Source organism: Cololabis saira, chromosome 5 (assembly GCF_033807715.1).
Source record: "Cololabis saira isolate AMF1-May2022 chromosome 5, fColSai1.1, whole genome shotgun sequence".
Taxonomy (NCBI): domain Eukaryota; kingdom Metazoa; phylum Chordata; class Actinopteri; order Beloniformes; family Belonidae; genus Cololabis; species Cololabis saira.
Genome location: NC_084591.1, coordinates 12,408,454 through 12,435,812, shown reverse-complemented (window position 1 = coordinate 12,435,812; position 27,359 = coordinate 12,408,454). Strand labels below are relative to the sequence as shown.

Sequence of the window (27,359 nt, the reverse complement as noted above, 5' to 3'; positions counted from 1 at the left end):
TTCCAGGTGAAACTCTTGATTTGAAGATTGTTGACACATAACACACGGTGTTTGAGTGTCCGTCTGCATGTGAACAATGAGACAGACGGTAAAACTGAATAGCAGCAGCTGTTTCATGTCTCAGATAACGTCTGAACTTAAGTTTCGCTGCTCAGGTCAGACGACTAGTTCAGTGTTGTTTTCCTCAGGTCAAGAAAAGTCTCTCAACAGCTGATTTGCGAAGAGTTATTCAGGCTTTTTTCTACTCGCCAGAACGACTGTAACTCGTATTTACAGTAGGTGTCAAGGTTCCCTCAAAACGCTCCTTTTACTGGTTTCCTGTTAGGTTTTATATTGATTTAAAAAATCAATATAAGTGTGTGAAGTTATTCAGTCTCTCCAGCATCAGTTCAGTTTCTGTTTCTAAAGGAGGAAAATGTTTACATCTCTTCGGTCTTCTGAGACAAAGTTGAATCATCATTTGTACATTTAACTCTCTCTGGTCTTTGTTTTGCTTATTTGTCAGAGTTGTTTTTAATCAATAAACCACCTCAGTCACTTCATGTTTCCTTGATTCATCCTTGTTTCATTTTCTGATGTTTATCTGTATCTTTATCATTTATATTAACAATCTGTAGTTAAATAAACAACATTATTAATCTTCTCTCTCTCTCTCACTTTCCTGGTTTTCAATCGGTTCATGTTTTCAGATAATAAAGATGTTTTTCTTCAAAATCTAAAATGTTCTGTGTTGTTTCATCAGACGTCTTATTTTACATAAAATATATAAATATGAAAGTGATTTAAACCGATTATATTATTATATGTAATAAACATATCTTACATCCTTTAATATTTAGGATAAATCACTTAATGCATTTATTTTCCATTGATAAAAATTAGTATTTTAAGTATTTTAAAGTATGTAAATATTTATCATATTAAGTGGTGTTTTTAAGCACAAATACAAAGAACAAACATGTTTGGAGGTCACTCATCTCTGGTCTGATTTTATTTTATCCACCTTGCGTTGTGTGTTTGTTTATTTAAATGTATAAATAGTTTTGACATTTGTCCTTTTTTTTTTTCCTTTAACGGAGATTTTATTCAAGATTTTATTAAAAATGTAGAAAATGTTTCCGTCAAAGTTGAATCATCATTAGTACATTTAACTCTCTCTGGTCTTTGTTTTGCTTATTTGTCAGAGTTGTTTTTATTCAATAAACCTCCTCAGTCACTTCATGTTTTCTTGATTCATCCTTGTTTAATTTTCTGATGTTTATCTGTATCTTTATCATTAATTTTAACAATCTGTAGTTAAATAAAGGACATGATTGATCCTGTCTCTCTCTCTCTCTGTTCAGTGAAGTGTTTCAGCAGCATCAGTTCAGTTTCAGGGAGGTTTTTGTACAACGGTTTTTCACTGTGTGAACACATCCTGATAGTTGATCTCGTGAAGACTCTGGCAGTGATAAACTGCAGCATCTTCAGCCTGAACTCCACTGATGGTCAGACTGTAGAAAGAGCCTGATCCACTGCCTGTAAAACGTTCTGATATACCTGATTGTCTTCTGTTAGCCCAATAAATGAGCGGTTTAGGAGATTCTCTGTCTCTCTGTTGGTACCAGGATAAAAGGTGTTTTTCATAAGTGTCATCATAATAAACACTCTGGCTGGTTTTGCATGTGATGGTGACGGAGCCTCCCGGATCAGATCTGGCTGGTCCAGACTGGGTCACTGTGATCCGACCTCGGGACTCTGAGGACACAGAGACAAACACAGAAAGCAGCTTCATGGTTTTGTGGGATTCATTTCAGAGGGACGGATATTCACAGAGGAGAGGAGTCCGATTCCCTGAACTTTACCTGTGAAGCAGCAGCAGAGGAGAGTCCAGAGGAGGATGCAGGTCAGAGTCATGTTTTTGATGAGGACGACTTCTCAGTCTCCTGTTGTCATGAAGGACAGCTGTCAGTCATCCAGAGGTCAAGTGTCAGGACTATTAACTCTCCCAGATCACTGGACCGTGCTGCTGCTGATGCAAAGTCCCTCTATGGAAATGTTCTCTTACATATTAGTATATGTTTGAGGAAAATTCTAAATATTTTAATAGAAACATGTTTCTTTTTTTTTAAACTTAATGTAGTTACTACAGGAAATTGTATTTTACCTGATATGTAATCAGAAGATAATAGAGAAGTTTGTTAATTTTGGGTTTAAATTACCGTATTGTCCCGAATATAAGACGACTCCGATTATAAGACGACCCCCTCTTTTTCAAGACTCAAGTTTGAAGAAAGACTTTTTGAACACCAAATTCAATTTTTATACAGAAAATAATTACAGTACATCTGAAACAAATGATTATAACAATATATTCGAGAGAAAAAGTATGTTATTTTGACTATTTGAAATAATTATCTTGAAGTTTGCATCATAACTTCTCCTCAGCTGCCGGTTTACCTGCCGAACTACCACCCTCTTTTCTCCAGATTGTCGCTACGTTTCTCCACTTTCTGTTATCTCTTCTCTTATTTTCTTCTCTTTTCTTTCTTATACTATTTATTATTTTTCTTCTTCGTGACAGGGGTTTGCTTTGGCCTGGGGAGTTAAGTTCAGCATTCGCTTTAAAGATATCTGGCGCCATCTAGCGTTGTGAATGGGTATAATGTCTAGACCCCGAATGTAAGACGACCCCCACTTTTTCAGTTTTATTTCAATCCAAAAAACACCGTCTTATATTCAGGCCAATACGGTAACTGAATTCTGATTGGTTTGTATTTAAGAATGACTTAAAGGAGCTTGAAGCAGGATTGTGGCAAGATTTATGAAAAAAATCCGTATACATTCTAAGTTTTCTAGTAATAATGTCAGATGAAGCGTTCCAAACCCAAAAGAATGAGCCCTCTAGTGTATCTCTCCTTTGCCTTGAACAGGCTGTGTGCTGCAAAATGTGCTGCAATTCGGTCCCGAATTTCCCGCGCTGGGCTGTGGATGTGACGTCACATGACGCTGCATGTGCGTTCTCCCCGTTCTCCCGTGCCGGCTTCACTGTTGGCTGCAGTACCTCCAACGGCCGTCGTGGCAAAGGGTGGCGCTAGAGAGTCTCATTTCTTAAAAGGAGCCTCAAGCTCCTTTAAACTGAGATGTGACTTAAACTGAGATGTTTTGAACATTGTTGATATCTTGGTGTAGCTGATTTAAGGCCTGTGGAGCTGTAGAGGCAGCTCAGTACATTACAGTGTCATCAGCATAACCATAAATGTCACATGAGATACTTGCTGATCAAAGTTGTTCACATATAAAAAGCGCAAAAGTGGTCCAAGGATTGAACCCTGAGGAACACCTTTACCTATATTTTGGTAGCTAGAAGTAACACTTTCTACTAAAACACATTAAAATCTGCCTGATTAATGAGTTTCAAACCAGCATGTTTGGACAATCCAACACCACTCAGTCTCACTTTAGTGTGTTATGACTGACTGTTTCAATGTCTCAGATGGATGTATGAAAAGAGCTGCACAAACATGTAATTTATAATGTTTAAGATTTTAAACCATATGTAGCCTTTTAGAATAAACGTTTAAAGAAAGATTATTCAGGGTCAGGGATAAAATTATTCACTCGAGAAGGCAGGCAGGCAGGCAGGCCTCCCTCCAACATGCAATATTCTTTGGTCTCTCCTTTGTTGCCATCCTTAGAAGTGGGGGATATAAATATGTTAGATAGAAAATGTGACAACAAATCAATCAGCTTGGTTTTTAAGCTGAACAACTGGGGAGATTTTAATTCTTGCTATGTCCGCGATAATATAGAAATCGGCTTAAGAAAACATTCCTTCTCTTTTTACGTATCGTGCCCCTAAAATTAAGGAAACCCACTTTAAAGGTGCATGAGGCTCCTTTTAAGAAATGAGACTCTATAGCGCCACCCTTCACCACGAAGGCCGTCGGGGGTACTGCAGCCAACAGCAAAGCCGGCACGGGAGAACGGGGAGAACGCGCATGCAGCGTCATTTGACGTCACATCCGCAGGACAGCGAGGGAAATTCGGCCCCACAATTGCAGCACATTTTGCAGCACACAGCCTGTTCAAGGCAACGGAGAGATACGCTAGAGGGCTCATTCTTTTTGGTTTGGAACGCTTCATCTGACCTTATTACTAGAAAACTTAAAACGTTTGCAAATTTTTTTCATAAATCCTGCCTCAATCCTGCCTCAAGCTCCTTTAAAATAGCATCACCTATATATCCTGTTAATGATTTGTTACACAGAAGGTTTAAATTGGAAGTTGATCCTTGCATATTTTGTTCTTCTGAGGCCGAGACCATTGAACAGCTTTTTCTCAATTGCTCTTTCACAAAGTCCTTTTTACTTTTACATTTACAGCGACGTAATGACGTGGCTCCTCTTAGCACCCGAGCTTTGGAAAAACAAACTTGCTGATTCACAAGTTGAACGAGTTGTGAACCAGCACCAGCTTTGGCTCAGAGCAGCTGTCTTGCGTTACCAACTTATTGGCCAATCAGAAAAATATAATTTTTTGATATCGGGTGAGGTCTGAGTTTCAGCTGAGCTGCGAGACAGTCGATACAAAGATGTATAATTCATGGATTTTCATTTCAAATGTATTTTAGTGAGCTCAGTGTTCTCAGCAGGACTCCTCTCTCCTCCGTGATCGTTGTCATTTCTTGTATGATGTGTCTTCAGGTAACAGTGAGCTCAGAACTCATCTATGAGGAACAACATTCCTCCCAGACATCAGCTTGGCTCCTCTCCATCTCCAATCACGTTTTGTTGATTTTGGGACAAAAACACAGCAGAGCAGCTGGTATTTCCACCCGCATGACAAATTCAGAGCATTTTATATATAACAGCTAACAGTCAATGTCAAATAAAAATACTCAAACGATGTTGTTCAGAATTTCAGAGTTACAATAGTTTGGTGAATTCTAGTACTGCACATTATACTCAGACCAGCTCAGAAGCGAGATCCGGGGCTCTTGAGAAAAACATCGGGGGCTCCACAGCTCTGGAGTCTCTCACGGCAGCAACAGCATATCTCAGGTGTGGCTCGATCGATTCATTCACCATGGCAACGGACACATCCGCCACACCTGAGACAAAACCTGTCCATCAGCAATGTGAAGCAGTATAAATTTTATAGGCTATATCCAGCGATTCTTCAACCGTCGACAGCAGGAGGAAAAAGCGTCTCTGGATCTGAATCAAAGTCCAAAATAACCTACACATACGACGGAAGAAGAGGTTGGTTGGTTATTTTAAACAATTTTTCAAAAACAGAGGCACTTAACGATCGTACTAACAAAAAGAATACTAAAATGTACATTTTTATTTATTTATTTGTGTCGTTCGTCCGTCGTTGTTTTACTGATGGAGTGGTGAAGACTAGGCCTGCAGCTATAGAATATTTTAGTTATCGAGTATTCTACTGAAAATTCCATCAATTAATCGAGTAATTGGATAAAACATATTTTTGTTTAGTTAAAGAGCAATTATAAATATACATAAGAAAATAAGACAATTTACTTAATAATGAACCACTCATTTCCTTTTTTAGACAATCAATGTCTTTATGTTTAGATGCACATTGTTTAAAACAGCAATTGCATCTTAGGAAATGTGACTAGAAAAAAATAAATAAATAAAACACAAATGTTTCCCTGCAAGTACCAAAAACATTTGGCATTAATAAAAATAGAAAAAAAAATACTTTGTCCAGTAACAGAATTTACAGTCATAGCAGTCTTCTCCTTTGGGATTATTTGTGGCATATAAGAGGCAAAAACATTTGAACTAGAACGAGTCCTTGCATTTATGTTGTGAGTGCAATATGCAGAAGAATCAAGGCAAGGGCCAAACCTTGTTGTCTGTCTCTCTCATGGCATGTGCGTGCAAACCTTGCAGCTCTGCTAATGTTGGATACCGTGCTGCATTCTTTCTCACCAAGTCAGTGGATTTATGGGGGTATTATTGTTCCAATATTATTTGTGTGTGTGTATCTCAATCTGTGTGTGCGTAAAAAGATTTGTGTGTGCGTAAAAAAGATTTGCGTGTCCGTATTCACATTTGTGTGTGTGTAAAAAGATTTGTGTGTCTGTATTCATATAGTGGTGAGTAAGCCTGGGGCATTAAACTGCATTAATACAGAATTAAGGCGAGTGGGTTTCAAAATTATGTCAGGGTCCGACGTTATATAGCCTATATATATATCACTGACAGGTGATCACAGGTGTCACTGACACTGCAGCGCACGTCTCCACCTGTGACAGCCTGCACAGAGGTGGAGACGGCTCATTGATAATAATGTTATAATCAGACATAGCCGCACGTCTTCTCAGGAGGAAGTCCTGAGAAAAAAAACTCTCACACTGATTCATTTACTTTTTATTAATGAACTACGCCAAAACTGACAATCTTCTTTGTGAATTAGGCGCTTTTTGCAATGAGGCTTATTTGCATAGAAAGGGGGCAATTTTGCGCCGAATGTATGAATATTACCTAATTTGCATGCATGCAAATGGCACCGGCGCAGACTGCCACTATTTGCTTGGCAGCGCAGTTTGTGGAGCAATTCGCCCTTTTGCGGGTGCTTTGTGAATTAGACGATCTCTTTTTATCTCATTTGCACCGGTTTAGCGGCCGCAAAAGCCGCGCAATCCTTTTGTGGATTTGGCCCTAAGGATCTTACCAAGAGATTTTCTTATTTCTAACCTAAAAATGCCATTACACCTGATAACACACATCACTTAAAAGGTTAGGTGTTTTTCCCACATGTTTCAATTGTACTTTGTGTCAAGCAAATTTTAAGTTCTAGTTAAGTTTTAAGTTAAAGTCTTGATAAGATTTTGAGTTTTGGCAGTGTTCAAAATAAAATTCTGAGACCTGCTGTGTTGGAGCACATTAGGCACCACCGCTCCTCAAACAAATGAAGTACCGTAACAAACTTATTCAACGAAATACAGAAGAGAACACAAAGGAAAAGAACTTCAAAATGACAACAAGAAAGCAGGCGAGCAAGTTGGATGAGGATATTGAGGACATAAAGTCCTTGAATGGTGATGAGTGAGTGGTGAGATTAGCCAGGTTGTCAAGCAACAAACCGATGCGAGAGCGGCCGCGCCCAGGTCAAGCAATGGAGAAGACGCTCCAGTCGAGGAGCTGGAGATGCAGGTCACCAACTTTTTGGAGAGCCTGAACATGGACCTAAAAAACATCTCGGCATGGGGAACCCCCTCCCCCCGCGAATACTGACGTATTCATGAATGAACACCTCACTAAAAAGAATGGCACCATTGCAAAAGAGGCTCGCTTCTTGAAGAAGCAAAAGAAAATACAATCAACCTGGACATGGAATTGTGCTGTGTTCATAAAACGGAAAACGGAACGGATCTACACCCGAGGAAGGAAAGATCATAAAGGTAAAAGAACTCAGCGACTTAGACAAGTACAAATAAGGAAACACTGATGACTTTATTAAAAAAAAAACTACATGATGGATATCCTATTCTTCTTTTTCCTTCTTTATGCAATACCTGAACTGAGCTTTTTATTTTTTTGCATGGACTCTTTCTCCACGACTTGCTTCTAAATGCATGGATTCTGCATGCATATTTTTTATTCTTTAAGATGCGCATATCTTATTTTTCCCTCCTGCATGAGACAATTATCTGTCTTCTGATGGAGTACTGTCTTTGTGTTGTGGACTAAATGCTATAACCCTATGGAGCCAAATCAAGGCCAAAAGTTTTGCTAATTTGAAAATAAAATTTGAACCTGAAAATTCTTTTTTACAGTTTCAATTTTATTTTTTTCAGTATCAGATCTTTTTTTCAGTTTCAAATCTTTTTTTCAGTTTCAAATCTTTTTTTTTCAGTTTCACGTCTTTTTTTTTCAGTTTCACTTCTTTTTTTTTCAGATTCAAATTTTTTTTTCAGGTTCAGACTTTTGGCCCCGATCTGGCGTGGGGGGCGTGGCATCAACTCAGAGGGGCGTGGCATCATGAGTGACAGCATAACAGAGAAGGCGGGGGACGTTCCTCAGTCATGTTGCCTTCAGGAAACGTAGGTTGCAGAAGTTATCAGTAGAAGAATGATTCAACCCTGTATATATACACCATATTCACGTGATTGGCAGTGGAAAAAAAACGGATACTAGTAACACATTTCTGTTTAAAAAGCTGTTTTAGACCGTACTTGGTAGTATGTGGAAGTGGGAAATGTCAAACTTTAAAGTGTGGCTGTTGAACTGTACAGTCTGGCATAGTTTATTGCTTTTATACTGCGATTGGTGTCAAGTACGGTCTAAAACAGCTTTTTAAACAGAAATGTGTCACTAATATCAGTTTGTTCCACTGCCAATCACGTGAATATACAGTATTGAATCATACTTCTACTGATAACTTCTGCAATCTACGTTTCCTGAAGGCAACATGACTGAGGAACGTCCCCCGCCTTCTCTGTTCTTCTGTCACTCATGATGCCACGCCCCTCTCAGTTGATGCCACGCCCCCCACGCCAGATCGGGGCCAAAAGTCTGAACCTGAAATAAAAATTTGAATCTGAAAAAAAAAGAAGTGAAACTGAAAAAAAAAGACGTGAAACTGAAAAAAAAAAGATTTGAAACTGAAAAAAAGATTTGAAACTGAAATAAAAAGATTTGAAACTGAAAAAAAGATCTGATACTGAAAAAAATAAAATTGAAACTGTAAAAAAGAATTTTCAGGTTCAAATTTTATTTTCAAATTAGCAAAACTTTTGGCCTTGATTTGGCTCCATATAACCCCACCTCCTCTGGAGGCCCTGAGGGATAACAGCGCTGCAATTAGTCGTCTTTGTTACCTTTCCCCGACAAAAATAACACGACAAAAAACACCTGAGGCCATAAATGCTGAGCTCCAGACACAGACTTGGAGTGAACCAAATGAAGCCTATAATGCGTTCTTGTCTGTAGTAATGAATTCATATAATAAGCACTGCCCATTAAAAAAGACACTACATACAAACAAACAAAAACAGGAAAAGCCATGGATAACTCAAGGTTTAAATAATGCATGCAAAAAGAAAAATCTACTATACAAAAACTTCTTAAAGCATAGAACCAATGAAACAGAAACATGATATAAAAAATATAAGAACAAACAAACCAATATATTAAGAATAAGTAAGAAGGATTATTGTCATAAACTACTGGAACAACAGAGAAACAACATTCAAGGAACCTGGAAATTACTAAACAGTCTAATTAAGAAAGGCACAGGAAACCCACAATACCCAAAGGATAATACAATTAAGGAAAACACAAAATAAATTGCAAGTTAATTTAATAAATTCTTTGTGAATGCAGGACCAAATTTAGCAAAGGAGATTGAGGACCTGAGAGAAAATGACGGCCTAGATGAAGGTCTCATTGATCAGAATCCACACTCCATCTTCATTGCTGGCGTTAATGAACAAGAAATATCGAAAATTGTTAACAATCTGAAAAATAAAAATTCAACTGACTATACAAATATAGACATGACCTTAGTCAAAAATATAATTGATACTATTGTAAAACCTTTTACCCATATTTGCAACAAATCACTCTTAACAGGTATCTTTCCAAATAAAATGAAAACAGCTAAAATAGTACCAATATACAAAAGTGGAGACAAACAACTATACACAAACTATAGACCGATATCACTCTTATCACAATTCTCTAAAATTCTAGAAAAACTTTTTGTAGCAATACTTGATAGCTTTATTGAAAAACACCAATTACTAAGTAATAACCAATATGGATTCAGAACCAACAGATCAACCTCAATGGCAGTTATAGAATAGGCAGTTATAGGGTCTGTGTCCCTCTCTCTCTCTGTGTCTCTCACCGTCTCTGTCTCTCTGTGTATGTATGTGTGCGTGTGTGAGTTCCTTTCCCGCATCTGCCTCTCCCTAGTAGTGTTGAGAGAGTGACAGTTTTGTATAATCCTTGTTGTTTTTAAAGCTTTGGTGTCCGTGAACTCTGCAACTCTATGCAAAGGAATGTTGTACAGTACAGTAAGCTGCCTGTCTCGAGCTCAGATTTGATTGATTGAAATTCTTTATTCAGTCACTTCACCAAACAAACATTGAACACAAACATTATCAAAATAAAATAGTGACTGAAAAGGCACAGGCAGAAGCATAGTGCTTATATTAATGCCTGTCCTACATACCAACAAACAATAGCAAAACTAATCCAGAAAAAACAGAAAAGGACCAATAAGGTTTATATATATCCTTCATACATATCCTTTTATATTCTTTCATATATATATACTTCTATATACACATAATAATATACAAAATATATAAAAAAAACATATACATACCCATACACAACATATACATACATATACACATACATACATATATATATATACATACACACACATATATACACACACACACACATATACACACTTATATATGTATACACATAAACATCAAAGAACAGCAGCAAAAAAAAAACAAATGTTAACCTTTGTAACTTTGAAAGATTGCTCTACAAATCTTTTTTATAATCTTTATTTTATTTTATTAATTTTATTTTTTATAATCTATATTAGCTTCATTCCAGAATTTAACAACAGATATACATCTCCTTTTAGTCTCTTTTCTAGCTTTTGGTATTACAAATTTACAAACAAAACGCAAATTATAATTTGACTCATATACTGAGAAAAAACGTTGTACACAGACAGGGAGTAACTTTAATCTAACTTTATACATTATTTGCATTATTTTATAATAAACCAAATCATAAAATTTCATAATATGGGATTTTATAAATAATGGATTTGTATGTTCATAATATCCTACCCTATTTATAATACGTGTGACTCGTTTTTGTAATAGCACTATAGCATTTACTGTTGTCCTATACGTCGAGCCCCAAACTCCCATACAATACGATATATAAGGTAATATTAATGAACAATAAATTAAATGTAGTGCTTTATGATTTAATATATTTCTAGACTTATACAGGATTGCTATTGACTTTGAAATCTTTCCTTTTATGTATCTAATATGTTGTTTCCATGTTAATTTACAATCAATAACAACCCCTAAGAATTTTATATCAAATACTCTTTCAATTTCAGAATCACATATTTTTAATGTAATATCCCTATAAATTTCTTTTCGGTTTCCAAAAACCATAAATTTAGTTTTTTTAATGTTAAGTGATAACTTATTAACGTCAAACCAAGTTTTAAGAATGTTTAATTCCCTTTCAATTGAGGGCAGAAGTTCCTTTACATTTTTCCCAGAACAGTACATATTTGTATCATCTGCAAAAATAATAAATTTTAACAATTCAGTAACATTACAAATATCATTTATATAAAGTAAAAAAAGTTTTGCATCAATCACAGATCCCTGGGGTACGCCACAGGTGACCTCCCTGAATTGTGACATAGTGTTATTGATTTGTACACATTGCTGTCTATTTTCCAAATAGCTCTTAAGCCAAGAATAAGCCACACCTCTAAACCCATACTTATCTAGTTTTCTTAATAATATACTATAATCTATAGTGTCAAATGCCTTCTGTAGATCAATATAAATACCAACAGAATATTCATCATTTTCAATTGCTGTTGCTATTTCTTCTACCATCTCCACTACTTATATATTGCATATTATATATTGCATATTCTGTATTTCTATTCTCCCTAAAACCATATTGATGTTCGCTCAATATTTTATATTTATCTATAAAAAAAATCAATTTGTTTAACAAATAATTTCTCTAATATTTTTGAGAATTGGGGGAGAAGGGACACTGGTCTATAATTATCAATGCAATGCTTATCTCCATGTTTGAATACGGGTATAACCTTCGCTATTTTCATATTATTTGGAAAAACACCCTTTTGGAAAGACAGATTGCATATATAGGTCAGAGGGCTTACAATTTGGCCAATAACTTCTTTAACAATTACCATGTCAATGAAATTTATATCATTTGATGATTTACTCTTGAATTTTTTTACAATCTCAATTACATCAGTTTCATCAATTCCATGAAGGAACATAGATTATCTCTTACTGTCTGTATGCAAAGTTATCTCCCCTTTTTTGGGTATAAAGGGACACCAGGGGCCTGTACTACGAAGCAAGTTCAACATACCCAGGATATCTTTTCCTTATCCAGATTCACTAACCCGGACAATTGTAATCACGCTAAGCGGTCACACGACGGCGGTTATCAACTCGGTATATCAACCCAGGTTGGAGAATGTAGCACTAGCAGTAGACATTTCTGCAGCAGTCTTGCGTTTCAGCAGCTACCAGAGATGGTTAATTAAATTACCTTCACGGAATCACGACAAAAAGGCAAACACACGTCTTCATCTTTGGTCAAAAGAATCCTGAACTCTTTTTTCTTTCTCCGACCGTTTATTGCGCATGCTCAGAACAGTGCGCGCAGGCACGTTATAATATCATCCCATGTCATTTAGTTACAGCAACATGGCTTTGTAACTGGTATATTGTCAAATATACTTAACAGAGAAGTCCGCTGTCAGAGCCGCTTATTTCAGTAGCGAAGAGCAAACAATAATTTTACGGAAATATGATGAGTATAGGCATATAATACAGGCAAAAAGCAACACAGTTGCAGCTGCAAAATGCAGGAAAGACAGCTGGCAAAAGATCGCTGACTGTATAAATGCGTAAGTTCATAGGGATATAAACATCACTGCCCCATCATTAGGGCATAAGTAGATCTGACTATAATTACAGTTGTCTATTCTGTTAAATGCATGTGTTGCTTAGATGTATTCGTATGGCGTGTATGACAATTGTAGCCTCATCCCTTCCGCTGCAACCCCAGCGGAGTGAAACGCACATGGGAGCAAATAAGAAATAAATATAAAAACATAATTCAAAGCGGTAAGTAGGCTCACTTTCATATCTTAGAAGTACAACAAGTACAAGGCTTTAGTGTTTCTATCACTCTCTGTTTTAGGATGATATCAGTATACAAAAGCACAATGAAATAGCATTGACATTACTTGCAGCAAACAGAAAAAAAAATGACGAGAAGAAGACAGGAGGGTCCCTGAATACGCGTTCTCTTCGGAGGGATCCTCTCACGATCCGCGCACCGAGCTCCACTGGATTCTCTTCGAAAGGGCATGCCATTTTCCAAGAGAGCTGATTGGTCAGTGGGCGGTGCTTTTATACCCGGCGATCTGTATCTCGAACATAACCTGCTCCGGAGCAGGTTAGCTGTTCAGCATAAGTTACCATGGCGATGTGCCCCGCTAAGAAGTGAACCACCGTCGTAGTCCTGAAAACCCAGGGTTAAACCTGAAGTTACCTCGCTAACCCCAAATCCCGCTTCGTAGTACAGGCCCCAGGTGTCTAGAGACAGCCCTTGTTTGAGCAAATTTAATTGTCTCTAGGGGAATCCTCCCCTTTGAGTGCTCAAACAGTCTCCAGGTTTTGAGTGAAGACACAAGACTTGGGAGACAGCACCTGTTGTTGATAAAAAGACGCAGGGCAGGGTGGATAATGGTTTAAAAAGGCTGAATGATTGATTGCTGTTCCTCAGTGGAGTTGACATGAGGAACGTAATGTGTGGATATCAAGGGATTGAGGGGTGTGGCCCCCAGGCCCCTTGACAGTATATAAGAAAAGTGGAAATCTACAAGTTTTCAGGGTCGGCACCGGGACCCAAGCCGGCTCTCCTGTGTTGGTACTGATTGTAATTTTGCAATAAAGACCTTCGTAGTATTTGAACGGAACACCAGCTGAAACTTTGACTCCAGTGTTTTCTTCAAGTCCATGGATGAAGTAAAAACTTAGACCATGTGGGGTAGGAAAAACTTAGATTTATTGTGGACGTCCCAAAAGGATTTTCTCTACACTCCGGAATAAAATGGATGAACTTCAGTGAAATGTCCACTTTCTGAAAGATTTTAAAGACTGTGGGATCCTGACGTTCACAAAATCATGAACATTTGCTCTACAAAGATTACACCTTTAATCCCCACATATTTTCAGTGATGTGAGTGGGCTTGTTTCATGTGAGGGCACATTTATTTTTTTTTCCTTTTTACTGTACAATACAGTATGCATTACTTTCAACATATTTTTTTCCAAAAATAACCAGCTCCCTGAGGGAAAAAAACAGCAGCAACAGCTAAACAAATAATCCAAATTTCAACAATTGCTCTGCAAAAATGTCAGTTTTAATCCCCCCCCTTTTCAGTGAGTGGGTTGGGCTTGTTCATGTTACAGATCCTCTCAAACCGGTTGCAGGTGAGAGATTACCACATGCATCTACCTTCCAGTAGCACCGGGTAGTTGTGGGACTTGAAGCAGCATGTCATGGTTAGATTCCTGAAGCAGCAGGTCCCCGGTTAGATTCCCGCTGGCCAGACCATTACTTCATGTCATTCCCCTTCTCTCTTCCCCCTATTTCATGTCTCTCGCTCACTGCACATATGTATTGAAGGCAAAGAAATAAAAAAATCTTTAAAAAAAAAGAAATCTTTTTTTTTTATTTATTTTTTTTTATTAATCTACCTTCCAACCTCGCCCCCCAGTTTGGGAACCACTGCCTTAAACCAAATAAAAGCCATGGTCCTGATAACTATGGAGGATTTTTTGTGCCAAAACTAAATAAATAAATACATTATTAATACATTAAAATGGAAATGAAAATATATCATTAATTAATTAAAATTAGAATTAAATATGCCATTAATTAATTAAAATACAATTCATTTTAAGTAAAAAATATATTTATTATTTCAGCATTTAATTAATGATTTTGTGTTGTGTGTGAGTCATGAAATGTTAAACTGCATTAAATTAATTAATGACACATTTAATTAATGATTTTGTGTTGCTGAATCATGAAATGTAAATGTAAAACATCAGTTTCACTCGTCAAACTCAGTGGGCGGATTCCAAACACCTCATTGGTTCCCCGCACATCAAGTCAAGGCAAATCGAATCCACATAATGGATTGTTGCAGGGCTTGTGAACACATTACGATAAACTAGGTGGTGTTATTCACCTCTACGTTGGTTTGGATACTCTACTCCAAAATTTTTACTCTACTCCAAAATTTTTACTCTATTCCAAAATTTTTACTCTACTCCAAAATTTTTACTCTACTCCAAAATTTTTACTCTACTCCAAAATTTTTACTCTACTCCAAAATTTTTACTCTACTCCAAAATTTTATTGGCAACCACTGAAGACTCGGCCCTCTAACCACAAATGTTGGTACAGCAAGGTGTACAAAATGTGAAAATCCTGCCCAGAGCTGCTGAGAGAAGCAGCGAATTTAATTGAAGAAGCTCTGAGCAGAACTCCTCCGGCTCCAGCGGCTCCGTCACAGCAGATACCTGCTGCTGCATCACGCAACTCTCTACAACACGCAACTCACAGCTGTCATGTTTAGAAAGGCTCCTCTTCTACCTCCAGTTTCAGACCAAAGCATTGGATTCCACTGGATTCGCGTTAGCCCCGCCCACTGAGTTTGACGAGTGAAACTGACAGTTTTACATTTCATGATTCAGCAACACGAAATCATTAATTAAATATGTCATTAATTAATTAAATGCAGTTTTACATTTCATGATTCACACGCAACACAAAGTCATTAATTAAATGTGTCATTAATTAATTAAATGCTGAAATAATACATATATTTTTTTAGTTACAATGAATTGTATTTTAATTAATTAATTATATTTATATTTATATTTTATTATATATATATATATATATATATATATATATATATATATATATATATATATATTTAATTCTAATTTTAATTAATTAATGACACATTTAATTGATTAATTATATATTTCATTCCCATTTTAATTAATTAATGATGTATTTATTTATTTAATTTTGGCACAAAAAATCCTCCATAGATAACATCTGTGGCCGCTTGCTGAAATCTTGTGCAGTAGAGCTGAGCTCTATTTTTCAGTATATTTTTAATCAGTCTCTAAAGATGCAGCACGTGCCAGTAGTCTGGAAGGATGCTGTGGTTATCCCTGCCCCAAAAATCAGTTCTCCCAAAACCCTCAATGACTTCAGACCAATCGCACTGACATCGATTGTAATGAAATCTTTTGAAAAACTTGTAAGATCAGACATTCTGAAGACAACTGAGCATGACCTTGATCCAATGCAATTTGCTTATAGGTCCAACAGATGGGTAGAAGATGCCACAGTCACTTTATGAAATTAGCATTTTAAACATCTGGAGGGGAAAGGAACACTTGCAAGACTTTTATTTATTGATTTTTCATCTGCTTTCAAACCAACTTTCAGCTTTCAATTCAACCCCATGTTTTAGCTTTGAGGCTTTTAGAACATTTTAACATAAGCAACAATCTTGTGGGCTGGATTCTGAACTTTTTAACCGACAGGACACAGAAAGTGAGAGTGAATGGAACTGTTTCAGAGCAGGTTACATCCTCCACTGGCTCCCCACAAGGATGTGTGCTCTCCCCTCTCTTGTTCATCCTCTATACAGATATGTGCCGTAGCAGCAGAGAGGTTAGAACTGTCAGGGTTTGACACTTCCCCCCAGTTTGAGTTTCAGTTCTGTCCCTCCTGTTTCCCCTTTGCCCTGATTGTGTCTGCACCTGTGTCTCGTTATCCCCTGTGTATATCTGGTCTTGTCATTCCTTTGTTGCCTGTCGGTCCGTACTGTTTGTTCCCTCCATGTGCTCCTGGTCTTTGTTCCCTGTTAGTTTTGTGTTTTTGATCCTGCTCTGCAGCGCCTTGTTTTTGCCTTTTGTGGATTAAAACCTTTTGTTTTTGAGAACTCCTGCCTCTGGCCTCCCTCTCTCTCCTGCACTTGGGTCCTTAGAAAACCAAACCGTAACAAGAACCATTTTAAAGTATGCTGACGATACGGTTATTGTCAGCCTGCTGAAAAACAATGAGACGAGCCGCGGCCCAGTTGTCAATGATTTCCTTGACTGGAGTAGGTCTTTTCTTGAAATGAATATTTCTAAAACAAAAGACATGATCATTGACTGTAACTGAGGTTACAGTTTTAAAGGGTCAGACAGTGGAGTGTGTCAGCACATATAAATATCTGGGAACTGTCATCGACGACAAACTGAACTTTGAGGCAAACTGTCGAGCTGTGTATAAAAAGGGACGCCAGCGCCTGTTTTGTCTGAGAAAACTGTCTACTTTTAACATTTCCAGGACCATGCTGATCTTGTTTTATTGTGCTTTTATAGAATCAGTTTTATCTTTCTGTCTTGCTTCATGGTTTGGAAATGTGTCCCTTAAAAACAAAAATTGTTTAAACCAAATTGTGAAATGGTCGAGCAAGCTGATTGGTGAGTCTCAGCTTCATCCAGAATCCCTGTATTCTAAACAGTTACAGAGGATAGCTGGCTCTATTTTAAAAGACAATTCCCACCCTCTTAAAGGTGAGTTTCAGCTGCTCCCATCAGGTCAGAGGTTCATGGTTCCTGCTTGCAAAACCAAACGCTTTGTACCAGCAGCCATCAGTGCTCTTAATAAGTTAGGGAACTGCAACATAACCTTGTATTTATGTTTTGTATTGTTTCCTTTATCTTGTTTTTATCAAAAGGCACATGTTTTATCCTTTGGCTTGGTTTGAATATTTTAGTGTTTTTATCTACTGATGTTTTAACTTATCTTGATTCTTATCTTGGGGCCGTCCTTCTTGTTCTTTGTTCTTTTAGCCAAAGCACTGTTGTCACTTTATCTTATCCTGTGTTGTTGAGTGTATGGTTTTAGATTGTATGAGGAAGCACTCACGCGCACTTCAGCGCTTTTGGCTGAGAAAAGTATTGCCCTTCGAGGCACGATGGATCCACATGTATGCTATGTGTGGGTGCACATTCCGGTTCAGGCTTGGCATGGATTTTCAGCTTCATGAAATCTGAATATGTTGAATTCCACAGCGTGCCGAGTCAGGGAACATTCGTACGATGTCTCTACGATAACCTCTTGTGTAGCAACAAGCGTCCAAAGTCAAATGGAATTTTTTTTTTAACTGAAAGTTAATTATAGCAAAAAGGGGAATAATTGGCATAATGAGGTTGTACGGTCCTTTAGTGCCAATCAGGCCGAGTGAAAATTTGAACAATGTCTCTATGATAAAGTTCGTCCGAGTAGTAAGCGCCACAGTTTTCGCCTTTTTTTTTTTTTTTTTTGGCATCCCACGTCGCCACGGTAACACTTTTGACTGAGAAAAGTAATGCCCATCAAGGCATGATGGAGACGCATCTAACGATGTATGCCATGCACGGGTGCACATTGCTGTTCGGTCCGCATTAATGGACAAAAAAAGCATGCAGAATAAGAAGAAGCTGAATAAGAAAAGGGAAACCTTTTCTGTATACTATATTGCCTTCATGCTGTGCATCCGCTGGTGTGCAGTGGGACTTTTGCCATTTTAGCTTGTTAACAAAATGCTAGCAACATTGCCCTTTGGGCCATTTTGGATATGGTCATGCCACTACTTGGCATGCTCATAAAAAGCGGGAGAAGAAAAGGGAAACTTTTCTGGATACTAATACATCGCCTTCATTTTCATGTTTTTCCTCGTTTTTTCGGGCATGTTTTATTTCTTGGGGATTTTTTTCATGCCGTACACCTGGTGCTGCGCAGCGGGATTTTTGCAACGTTAGCTTGTTAACATAATGCTAGCAAAATGGCCCCTTCGTGCCACTTTGATTGTTTGCATGGTAAAAATAGTTTTTTCTAATTTTTTGGGGCGTTTTTTTTTTTCGCAATTTTTTTTCAGGGAGACTCCGAGGCAAGGGGCTGTTTTCCCATTTTTATGCTAAAGGCTGTTCTCCAAAACGGTGACAGTCGCAATATGGGCATGCCATTATGTTGGCATGCCCATAATAATAATCAATGAGTCTGTCTCATACAGATTTATTCTTAAATTTTGGATTGTGGGATTTTGGTTGCGGTACTTTTCTTTTCAGATAGTTTTAGACCGTACTTGGTAGTATGTGGAAGTGGGAAATGTCAAACTTTAAAGTGTGGCTGTTGAACTGTACAGTCTGGCATAGTTTATTGCTTTTATACTGCGATTGGTGCCAAGTACGGTCTAAAACAGCTTTTTAAACAGAAATGTGTCACTAATATCAGTTTTTTCCACTGCCAATCACGTGAATATGGTGTATATACAATGTTGAATCATACTTCTACTGATAACTTCTGCAACCTACGTTTCCTGAAGGCAACATGACTGAGGAACGTCCCCCGCCTTCTCTGTTATGCTGTCACTCATGATGCCACGCCCCTCTCAGTTGATGCCACGCCCCCCATGCCAGATCGGGGCCAAAAGTCTGAACCTGAAAAAAAAATTTGAAACTGAAATAAAAAGATTTGAAACTGAAAAAAAGATCTGATACTGAAAAAAATAAAATTGAAACTGTAAAAAAGAATTTTCAGGTTCAAATTTTATTTTCAAATTAGCAAAACTTTTGGCCTTGATTTGGCTCCATATGTCTCCGTCTACATGCATCTACATAAACAGAGTTTTCAAAAATCTTCACTTTGCCCGGAGTTTTTTTAAACATTCGTTTATTTGCGTTTTCATGTGGATGACAGGTCCAAACGTAGGAAAATATCTTCGGTTTAGCAGATACCCGGCTACGTGTGGACGGGGTCTTAATGCCATAAGTCAGCACACAAGAAGTCAGAACCAGAACAACCCTTACTTCAACCCTCTTTGTCTTTCTTTTTTGGGTCAAATATGTTTGTGGCGGTGGGTCACGTGGTTCAGATCAGCTGCAGAGGAGAGGTGAGTTAGTGGCTCTGGGAGCAGTGTCAATTAGGGACAAAGGATCCCACCGGGCCACATTAACCATCATTCTCTCCCTCTATTTAGTGACGGCACAGGTGCAGAGATGGTAAAGGAGCCTTGGTGTAGGGAACTCTGTGGTGTTCTGCACAGGAAAGTGCTACCAAATAAAAGTACTTTGATTCAGCTGCTGTCTACTTGTGATCATGTCTGCATGCTACCAGAACCTCTCACAGTGTTTTAGACATGGTTACAAATGTGGCTCTACAAAAAATGTATTGTATTTGCTTAATGGACATCCATGAGAGAACTGCCAGCTCTGAATCCATCTATTTAATTTGTTAGAAACATTTAAACTCTTTCTTCCTGACAGCATGAAGTTTTGCAGCATGAACATCACTTATTTTATCTTGTTTCCAGGAACAATATTGTTTGGGCCGACTTGTAAAGAGAAGAACTTTGAAAATCACCACCAACTGATAAACTACAGAACTCCCTGAATTAAAAAAAGCACCTTATCTGAGGATTTTTTTTACTATGAGGTGGCACACACGAAGACCTCAGAAGTTACTGAAGCTCACTGCTGCACTGGGGTCCCTGTGTATACTTTTCCTCCTCATTCAACTGAATGAGGATGACAACCATATGTACATCTTCGGATACAGTGAGTTGGAGTACTCAGCTGATGATGGTCCAGAGAAAGGGTGCAACTGTACAGCAATTTTTCAGGGAGATCCAGAAGCACTGGATCAGGCCAAATTACTCACCATCACTAGAGACTTCAAAAACAGTATTCATATCCCTGATGAGTATTACATAAATGCAACTCAGGACTGCAGGTGTGTAACTTCAAACCATCAGTTTTGCTATTTGTGTTACTCCAAACTGCTAGATATTGACAATCAATATTGTTTGCTTAAAAATGTGTATTTACAGGAGCTTCAAGTTAAGCAGAAAATACATAACATTCCCATTGAGCAAGGAAGAAGAGGAATTTCCTATAGCTTATTCCATGGTTGTACATCACAAGGTAAGCACATTTAAAATTTTGAATATTGGTTACAAAAGAGTACTACCACCATATAGAAAGCACGCACCGGTAGTATATTTTTGTGACACACCGTTATAATTGTTTCAAGTGGTGGCAAAAAGATCTGATGAAAGATTTTGTTCTGTTGCGTGAGGTGAGATGAAAGATCCACTGACTTTGGAACTTGCCTTATATATATATATATATATATATATATATATATATATATATATATATATATATATATATATATATATATATATATATATATTGCCTTATTATATAAGCAAATAAGAGTAACAATATGTTAAAGCTTGCTGCTTCAGTTTTGGCCATCAATAAAATCAGCATTATTCTGGTTATCTTCTAAACTGTTGGTGTGTTCACTTGAAATTATTAAAATACCGCTAAAAAGACAAAAAGCATCTAACCATACCATTGTGAAAAATACAGTGTGGAACTGACAAGAAGCTATAGATGAAATCAAAATTGCATATTTTGCTGGAAATGTGCCAAAAATGTTCTCATGGTTTGAGGAATTTATATTAAAAATCATTTAAATATTTTAGCTAACTATTTTTCATATTAAAAATAATTTGACTAATGAACATATATTTTTATTCCCAGAAAAGTAATAACACATTAGCAAGATTTTCCTCTTTTGAAAAATACGTTTCACAAATGAGGAAACCAGAAAATATTATCTCACAGCTGCAAGTACCATTAAAACCAAAAGATTGGAATAAAAAAAATAGTTTAGATATGCTATAATTGGCTAAAGTTTAAGGTCAATTGTCAGTTTGTATCTCACGTGCCCAATGACACAGAAAACCATTGAGGGAGTTTTTATGTATTTAGTTTTTTTTAAATGCATTCACTATATGTTTTTCTTTTGCTCTCTCCCTCTCTCTCTCTGTGAGCATGTCGGAGAGAGCGGGCGGAGTGTGACTGTTGGCAGCTGTGCCAGGGACAGTGGTTTTCTATCTTTCTGCTATCTTTTCTATCTCTTTATTTTTATCTTTTTTCATTCCTTTATAGTGTTAAGGTTTGGTTCTGTTTGGGTTAGCAACACTGGGGTTTGTGTTTGTGTCTTGCTTTACCTGGACGTCTGCTTCCCGGGCCTGGTCGCAGCCGCTCAGGTATGGAGAGTTTTGAAAAACTCACCACTCATCAGCGGCCCGCATGAACAATGCCATTGTGATGTTTTTGTGCACTGTTGAGATGACTAATGAGCTGGTTGAAAGGGGTTTGGTGGTTGACAGCATTTTTCATACTGTCCTTCCTCTCTTCACCCCATCAAAGAAAGTGACTTTGTCTAATGTTCCTCCTTTTATCAAAGATGAGGTTTTGGTTGAAATTCTTTCAAGGCATGGTAAACTGGTTTCCGCAATTCAAAAGATTCCAATTGGAAGCAAATCCCCTCTACTGAGTCACGTAGTGTCGTTCAGGCGATCCGTATTCATTATTTTGAAAGACAACAAGGATGATTTGGACCTAACTCTAAACGTGAAGGTGGATAACTTTAGTTATGTCATCTATGCTTCAACAGGTGTTATGAAGTGCTTTGTTAGTCGTTATGTTAGTCGTAGAAACAAAATTGAGCAAACTTCTAGTGACGACATAGTAATGGTCTTTTCAATACTTGTGAGGTCTCGCATGTTAATTGATTTTCACTTTTATAACGCCATGATGAATAGTTTAGTTTTAGTTTAGTTTAGTTTATTGTTTTGCACAGTTTTTAAAAAAAATATACAGGAAATATCAATGATAAACACTATAGGTGCAGGAAGAGGCAAAAAACCCAATGGGCTTATTTGAAGCCTCCACCGAAGATATTAAAATTTCATGTCAAGATTAACATACAAAAAACAGAAAGTATAACTACACAAAAGTGATGGCAAACTAATAATGCAATATATAAATAATAAAGAATAAAGACAAAAAATAAGTGTGTGTGAGTGTGCATGGGATATTGTTTTTACAACTTATATTATATTGATTCCTGAGCAAATAAGACTGTACATGTCACTATGAGTGAAACACAAAAAAACAAAAAGAACATGGATACATAAACAACAATACATTGGGAAAACAGTTACAAAACAGCAGTCAAGTGGTCCTTCAAACGTCTTTTGTAATATTTCAGAGAGGACGAGCTCTTTGCCAAGTGGGAAAAATCATTCCACAATTTAGAGCCCCTAAATCTCACCGAAAATTGACCTCTGCAAGTGAGAAATTTAGGAGGATGAAGATCTGAGGATTGTCGAGTTGAATAAGAATGAATCTCTGAATTTAATTTAAAGTAAGTCTTGAACTGTCCAGGAATATTACCTTCACTTGAATTTAGCTTATAAATAAAAACGCATATCTGAAAAATATTGATATCATAAATAGTAAGAATCTGGAGTTTGTGAAATAAAGGAGTAGATGAAGCGTGTGACTCTGATCGAATATTGAATCTTTTGAAGAAATTTGGTGTTATAATAGTGTGTTGTGTATGGTTGCTAATGATGAATTGCAGTTCGCACATTTCTTGGAGGATAAAGCATGACCTGACCCTCGATTTTATCTATTTATTTTTTATTGTATTGTTAATGTGATTGTACACTGGACAAAGTGATCATGTGTTATGTGGCAAGAATGTAATAAAAGGTTTTTGAAATTCAATTCTCTCTCTCTCTCTCTCTCTCACTCTCTCACTTAAGGTGCAGAACTTTGAAAGACTACTACGAGCCATCTATGCACCTCAAAATATTTATTGTGTCCATGTAGACAAGAAATCTCAGGCCTCAGTGTCCAACGCCGTCCAGGCTATTGTTTCCTGCTTCCCCAATGTCTTCCTAGTCAGCAAGGCTGTGAGCGTAACTTATGCTGCTTGGCCACGTGTCCAAGCTGACCTCAACTGTATGGCTGATCTTTACAATAGAAGCACAGAATGGAAATACTTCATCAACCTTTGTGGCCAGGACTTCCCACTGAAAACCAACTTTGAAATGGTGAAAATGCTGCAAGGACTGAGGGGTGGTAATAGTTTGGAGTCAGAAGCCTTGCCTTCAGATAAGAAGTGGAGGATCAGTTATGTACATCAGATAGTTAACGGGACCATCAAGGTATTTCCTCTGCACCTTATATTGTACAAAACTATTCTGATATAACAAAAAACCCCCACAAAAAACAGTTGAGACCTTAACCATCATTTTCATTTGCTGTTTTAATGTTTGCAGAATACGGGGAAGGTGAAGGATCCGCCTCCTTTTGACCTGCCCATTATGTCAGGAAGTGCCTACATAGTAGTTAGCCGAGGCTACATCCGCAGTGTGTTGGAAGACGGCAAAATACAGTCACTCATTGAATGGTTCAAGGACACTTACAGTCCTGATGAAAATATCTGGGCCACCATTCAGCGAGTTCCTGGTGTTCCTGGCTCACGGTGGCCCCACCGTAAACATGACATGACGGATATGAATGCATTTGCCCGGCTGGTGAAGTGGGATTCGCACGAAGGCTCACAGGATTCGATGAATGCGGTGTACCCAGCGTGTCAGGGCCACCATATGAGGAACATTTGTGTTTATGGCACTGGAGACTTGCAGTGGTTGATTGAGCAGCACCATTTCTTTGCCAATAAGTTTGATACAGACATTGATCCTATTTCTGTGTACTGCTTGGAGACATATCTCAGGAAAAAAGCTATAGATGCAATAACATAATTTGACTATTTTTCTGGCATCCTGCAATTGCATTTATTTATTGCTACAAATGTTAATGCAGCTGTAATAGGACCAGTTGTGTCAGTTGTATGAAGCTTCTCCAAAACCTAAAGTAAATTAATATGTAGTTTATTGTGGAAAATGTATTTAGATGCTACTTTGGTTATTAGCAGTGGATATGTTCAATATAATAAGAAAACACTGGAAAGAACAAATCTAGTGGGTGTATGAGGGAACAGTTAGAAAATGTGTTTACCAGAAAAACAGGTTTTTATTTTTAGAGCCCAAGCACCAGGTTGCAAGGACCCTACTGAAATCGCGCTGTTTATTTTATTATTATTATTATTATTATTATTATTATTACAAGCGCTTTTTTCAGAGCTTTGCCATACTCCAAAACTCACCAAATTTTGTACACCCATCAGGTCTGGCGAAAAATGTGATATTTTAAGGGTGCCTCAAATGGCCATGAAAAAATGGCTCATTTGTGCCTCATTGAAAATTGAAAAACTTGTATGAGTTTGGCCTACATGCACGAAAAATTTTAGTTTTATGTATATGGATGACCTGCACGGAAAAGTCTCAAGGACCCATATTCTTCAATGTACAGGAATTTCTGCTAATGTGCACTTTTAAACACAGTATTTAAAAGTGCTATATAAATATGGTTCATCATCATTACCATAATTACCTAAAAAGACAATATTGCAAACTTATGCTAGAGAGCAGTGAAGCATTTGCTGTTATATGTGTTAAACTTTTCTAATATATGTAAATATATCACATATATATGTTGAAATGTGTCCACTGTGTCATGTTCCACCCCATCATGGAAACATTGATGACTGGGTGAACTATGACAAGGTGGACATTTATTGCTACTTTTAGCTTTAAATGAGCACATGGTGGGTCTTCAGCTAGCAAAGTGATTTAAGTGTTGAAGGTGACTGCATACCGTTTATCAAATATATTATGAGTTTCTGATTATTTAAAAAATATTAATAAATAATAAATAATGTGGACACATTAAGCTTGAACACACCCAATTACAAACACAATACGATGAAAACTGGGAAATATAAGGCGGAGTTTGATGTATTTGCGGCAGTTGACCAAACTCCCTGTTAAGAAAGATAAAATGGTGTTGATGATGTTACCAATTGCATCAGTCGATCTGTGAGATGATCAGTTACCCCATAACAACATGGTAGCTTATATACGACCACCAACTGGTCATTTTACGACTCTTTTCAACAGAGGTGAATGCATAGGGCGTTAACAAGGCATTCAATAAATGTTCATCATGGTCGCTGGAAAAACAAAATTCTCCTGTCTAGACAGAGACTGGAGACAGATTCTAATCTAATGAGTGGCAGACAGTGGTGGACAGTAACGGAGTAAATTTACTTGAGTACATTTACAAGTACATATCCAGAGGATTTGTACTTTACTTGAGTATTCGATTTCTTTGGTACTTATTACTCTTACTTGAATACATTTCCAAGACAAATATTTTTACTTTTACTCGAGTAAATTTCTAGGAAGGCTGAAAAGTACTCGTTACTTTCAGGTCTGCTCTTTTTTCTTCTTCCCTAAAATCCTATTGGACACAAGCTGTTTTTGTCAAAGGAGGAGACCTATCACAGTGCACGCTCTCCACTGGGATGTACGTAAAGCAGAAATACGTCAAGCCTCCTCAAAACGTTACCGCCAAAGTAGCCTGCGTTTGTCAAGACAGAGCCGCAACAAGTCAAGACAGAGCCGCAACAATGGCTACACCTGCGTCAGGAGAAGAAAGACAATCCGCTGAGTCGTCTGAGTCTGATAATGAACCGGACTCGGAGCAGAGACTTTCACAAAATCCTTGGCCGTATCTTAACTCAATGTTTGAGAAAAATATAGTAATTTACTGATGTGGAAAATAAGAAATTTACTCTTACTCTTACTTTTACTTAAAGTAAATTTAAAAGCATTTACTTTTGGATACTTAAGTACCTTTAAAAGCAAGTACTTTTTTACTCTTACTCGAGTAATATTTTGACTGAGCTACTTTTACTTGTAACGGAGTAAATTTTGACCAGTAGTATTTGTACTCTTACTCAAGTACTGGGGTCGAGTACTGTGTCCACCTCTGGTGGCAGATAGGTGTTTGTGACACTTTTTAGAAATAAGGCTGTATATCTCAGAATGATTCATGTTTTTTTCATAATTTTTCAATGAATGGATGATTTTTTACTATTTTTTTAACCATTATGGAAGGATTTGCTGTATGCAATCAGCAGAGGGGAGCAGGGGCGGACATAGCATTTTTGGGAGATGTGGCCTTCGGTGTTAGGGCCTGACCAAGGCTGCTTGCAGCTTTAATTTGTATTGTTTTTGTTTTCCCTGTGCTATTACAAGGTCATTTTAAAATGGCACAGGAGAAGTGGATTTCAATTGTCATAAAATAAAAAAGTTCTGAAAATGTTCTGTATGCTGTTTATCAGGGAATGCTATATATGGAATATAACCACATTAAAGGAAACAGCTCTGCTGAATTCTTCAGTTTGGTGACTGAACTGGACTGTATTGGACTTAAACTTGTTTTTTGTCAAATGGTTTGAGATGACAGTTTTGCATGTGTTGGCACAAACATAAACGGATGTAACTTGAGCAGAGAAATGAGAGGAAAACATATTTAATGAACGGTTTTATATATTTTACTACAAAGAATACCGTGCAAGCAACATACAAACATGTACGAAGAAAAGGCATGGCCCAAGATGCACTGTGGCCGTTTTTACCATCATACATCACTCCAC

At 37.3% G+C, this 27,359-nt stretch overlaps 1 protein-coding gene and 1 gene segment (V, D, J or C); one reads left to right on the top strand and one right to left on the bottom strand.

Annotated features, from left to right (window-relative positions):
- Positions 1-1,399: 1,399 nt before the first annotated feature.
- LOC133444839 (immunoglobulin kappa variable 4-1-like) lies at positions 1,400-1,896 on the bottom strand. The segment is given in 2 exon segments: positions 1,400-1,737; positions 1,845-1,896. Coding segments are annotated over 2 exon segments (390 nt in total).
- Positions 1,897-4,998: 3,102 nt separating this feature from the next.
- Positions 4,999-27,049, top strand: LOC133443735 (beta-1,3-galactosyl-O-glycosyl-glycoprotein beta-1,6-N-acetylglucosaminyltransferase-like). Of its 2 annotated transcripts, none has more exons than XM_061720926.1 (5): positions 4,999-5,243; positions 20,239-20,657; positions 20,755-20,848; positions 23,554-23,958; positions 24,073-27,049. In XM_061720926.1, the coding sequence occupies exons 2-5, from the start codon at positions 20,356-20,358 to the stop codon at positions 24,556-24,558; spliced, it is 1,287 nt and encodes a 428-aa protein (XP_061576910.1). In that variant the 5' UTR covers positions 4,999-5,243; positions 20,239-20,355; the 3' UTR covers positions 24,559-27,049. The 2 variants fall into 2 exon arrangements, with proteins under 2 accessions (XP_061576910.1, XP_061576911.1); XM_061720927.1 differs by lacking the exon at positions 4,999-5,243 and adding an exon at positions 7,027-7,417.
- The last annotated feature ends 310 nt before the right edge of the window (positions 27,050-27,359 follow it).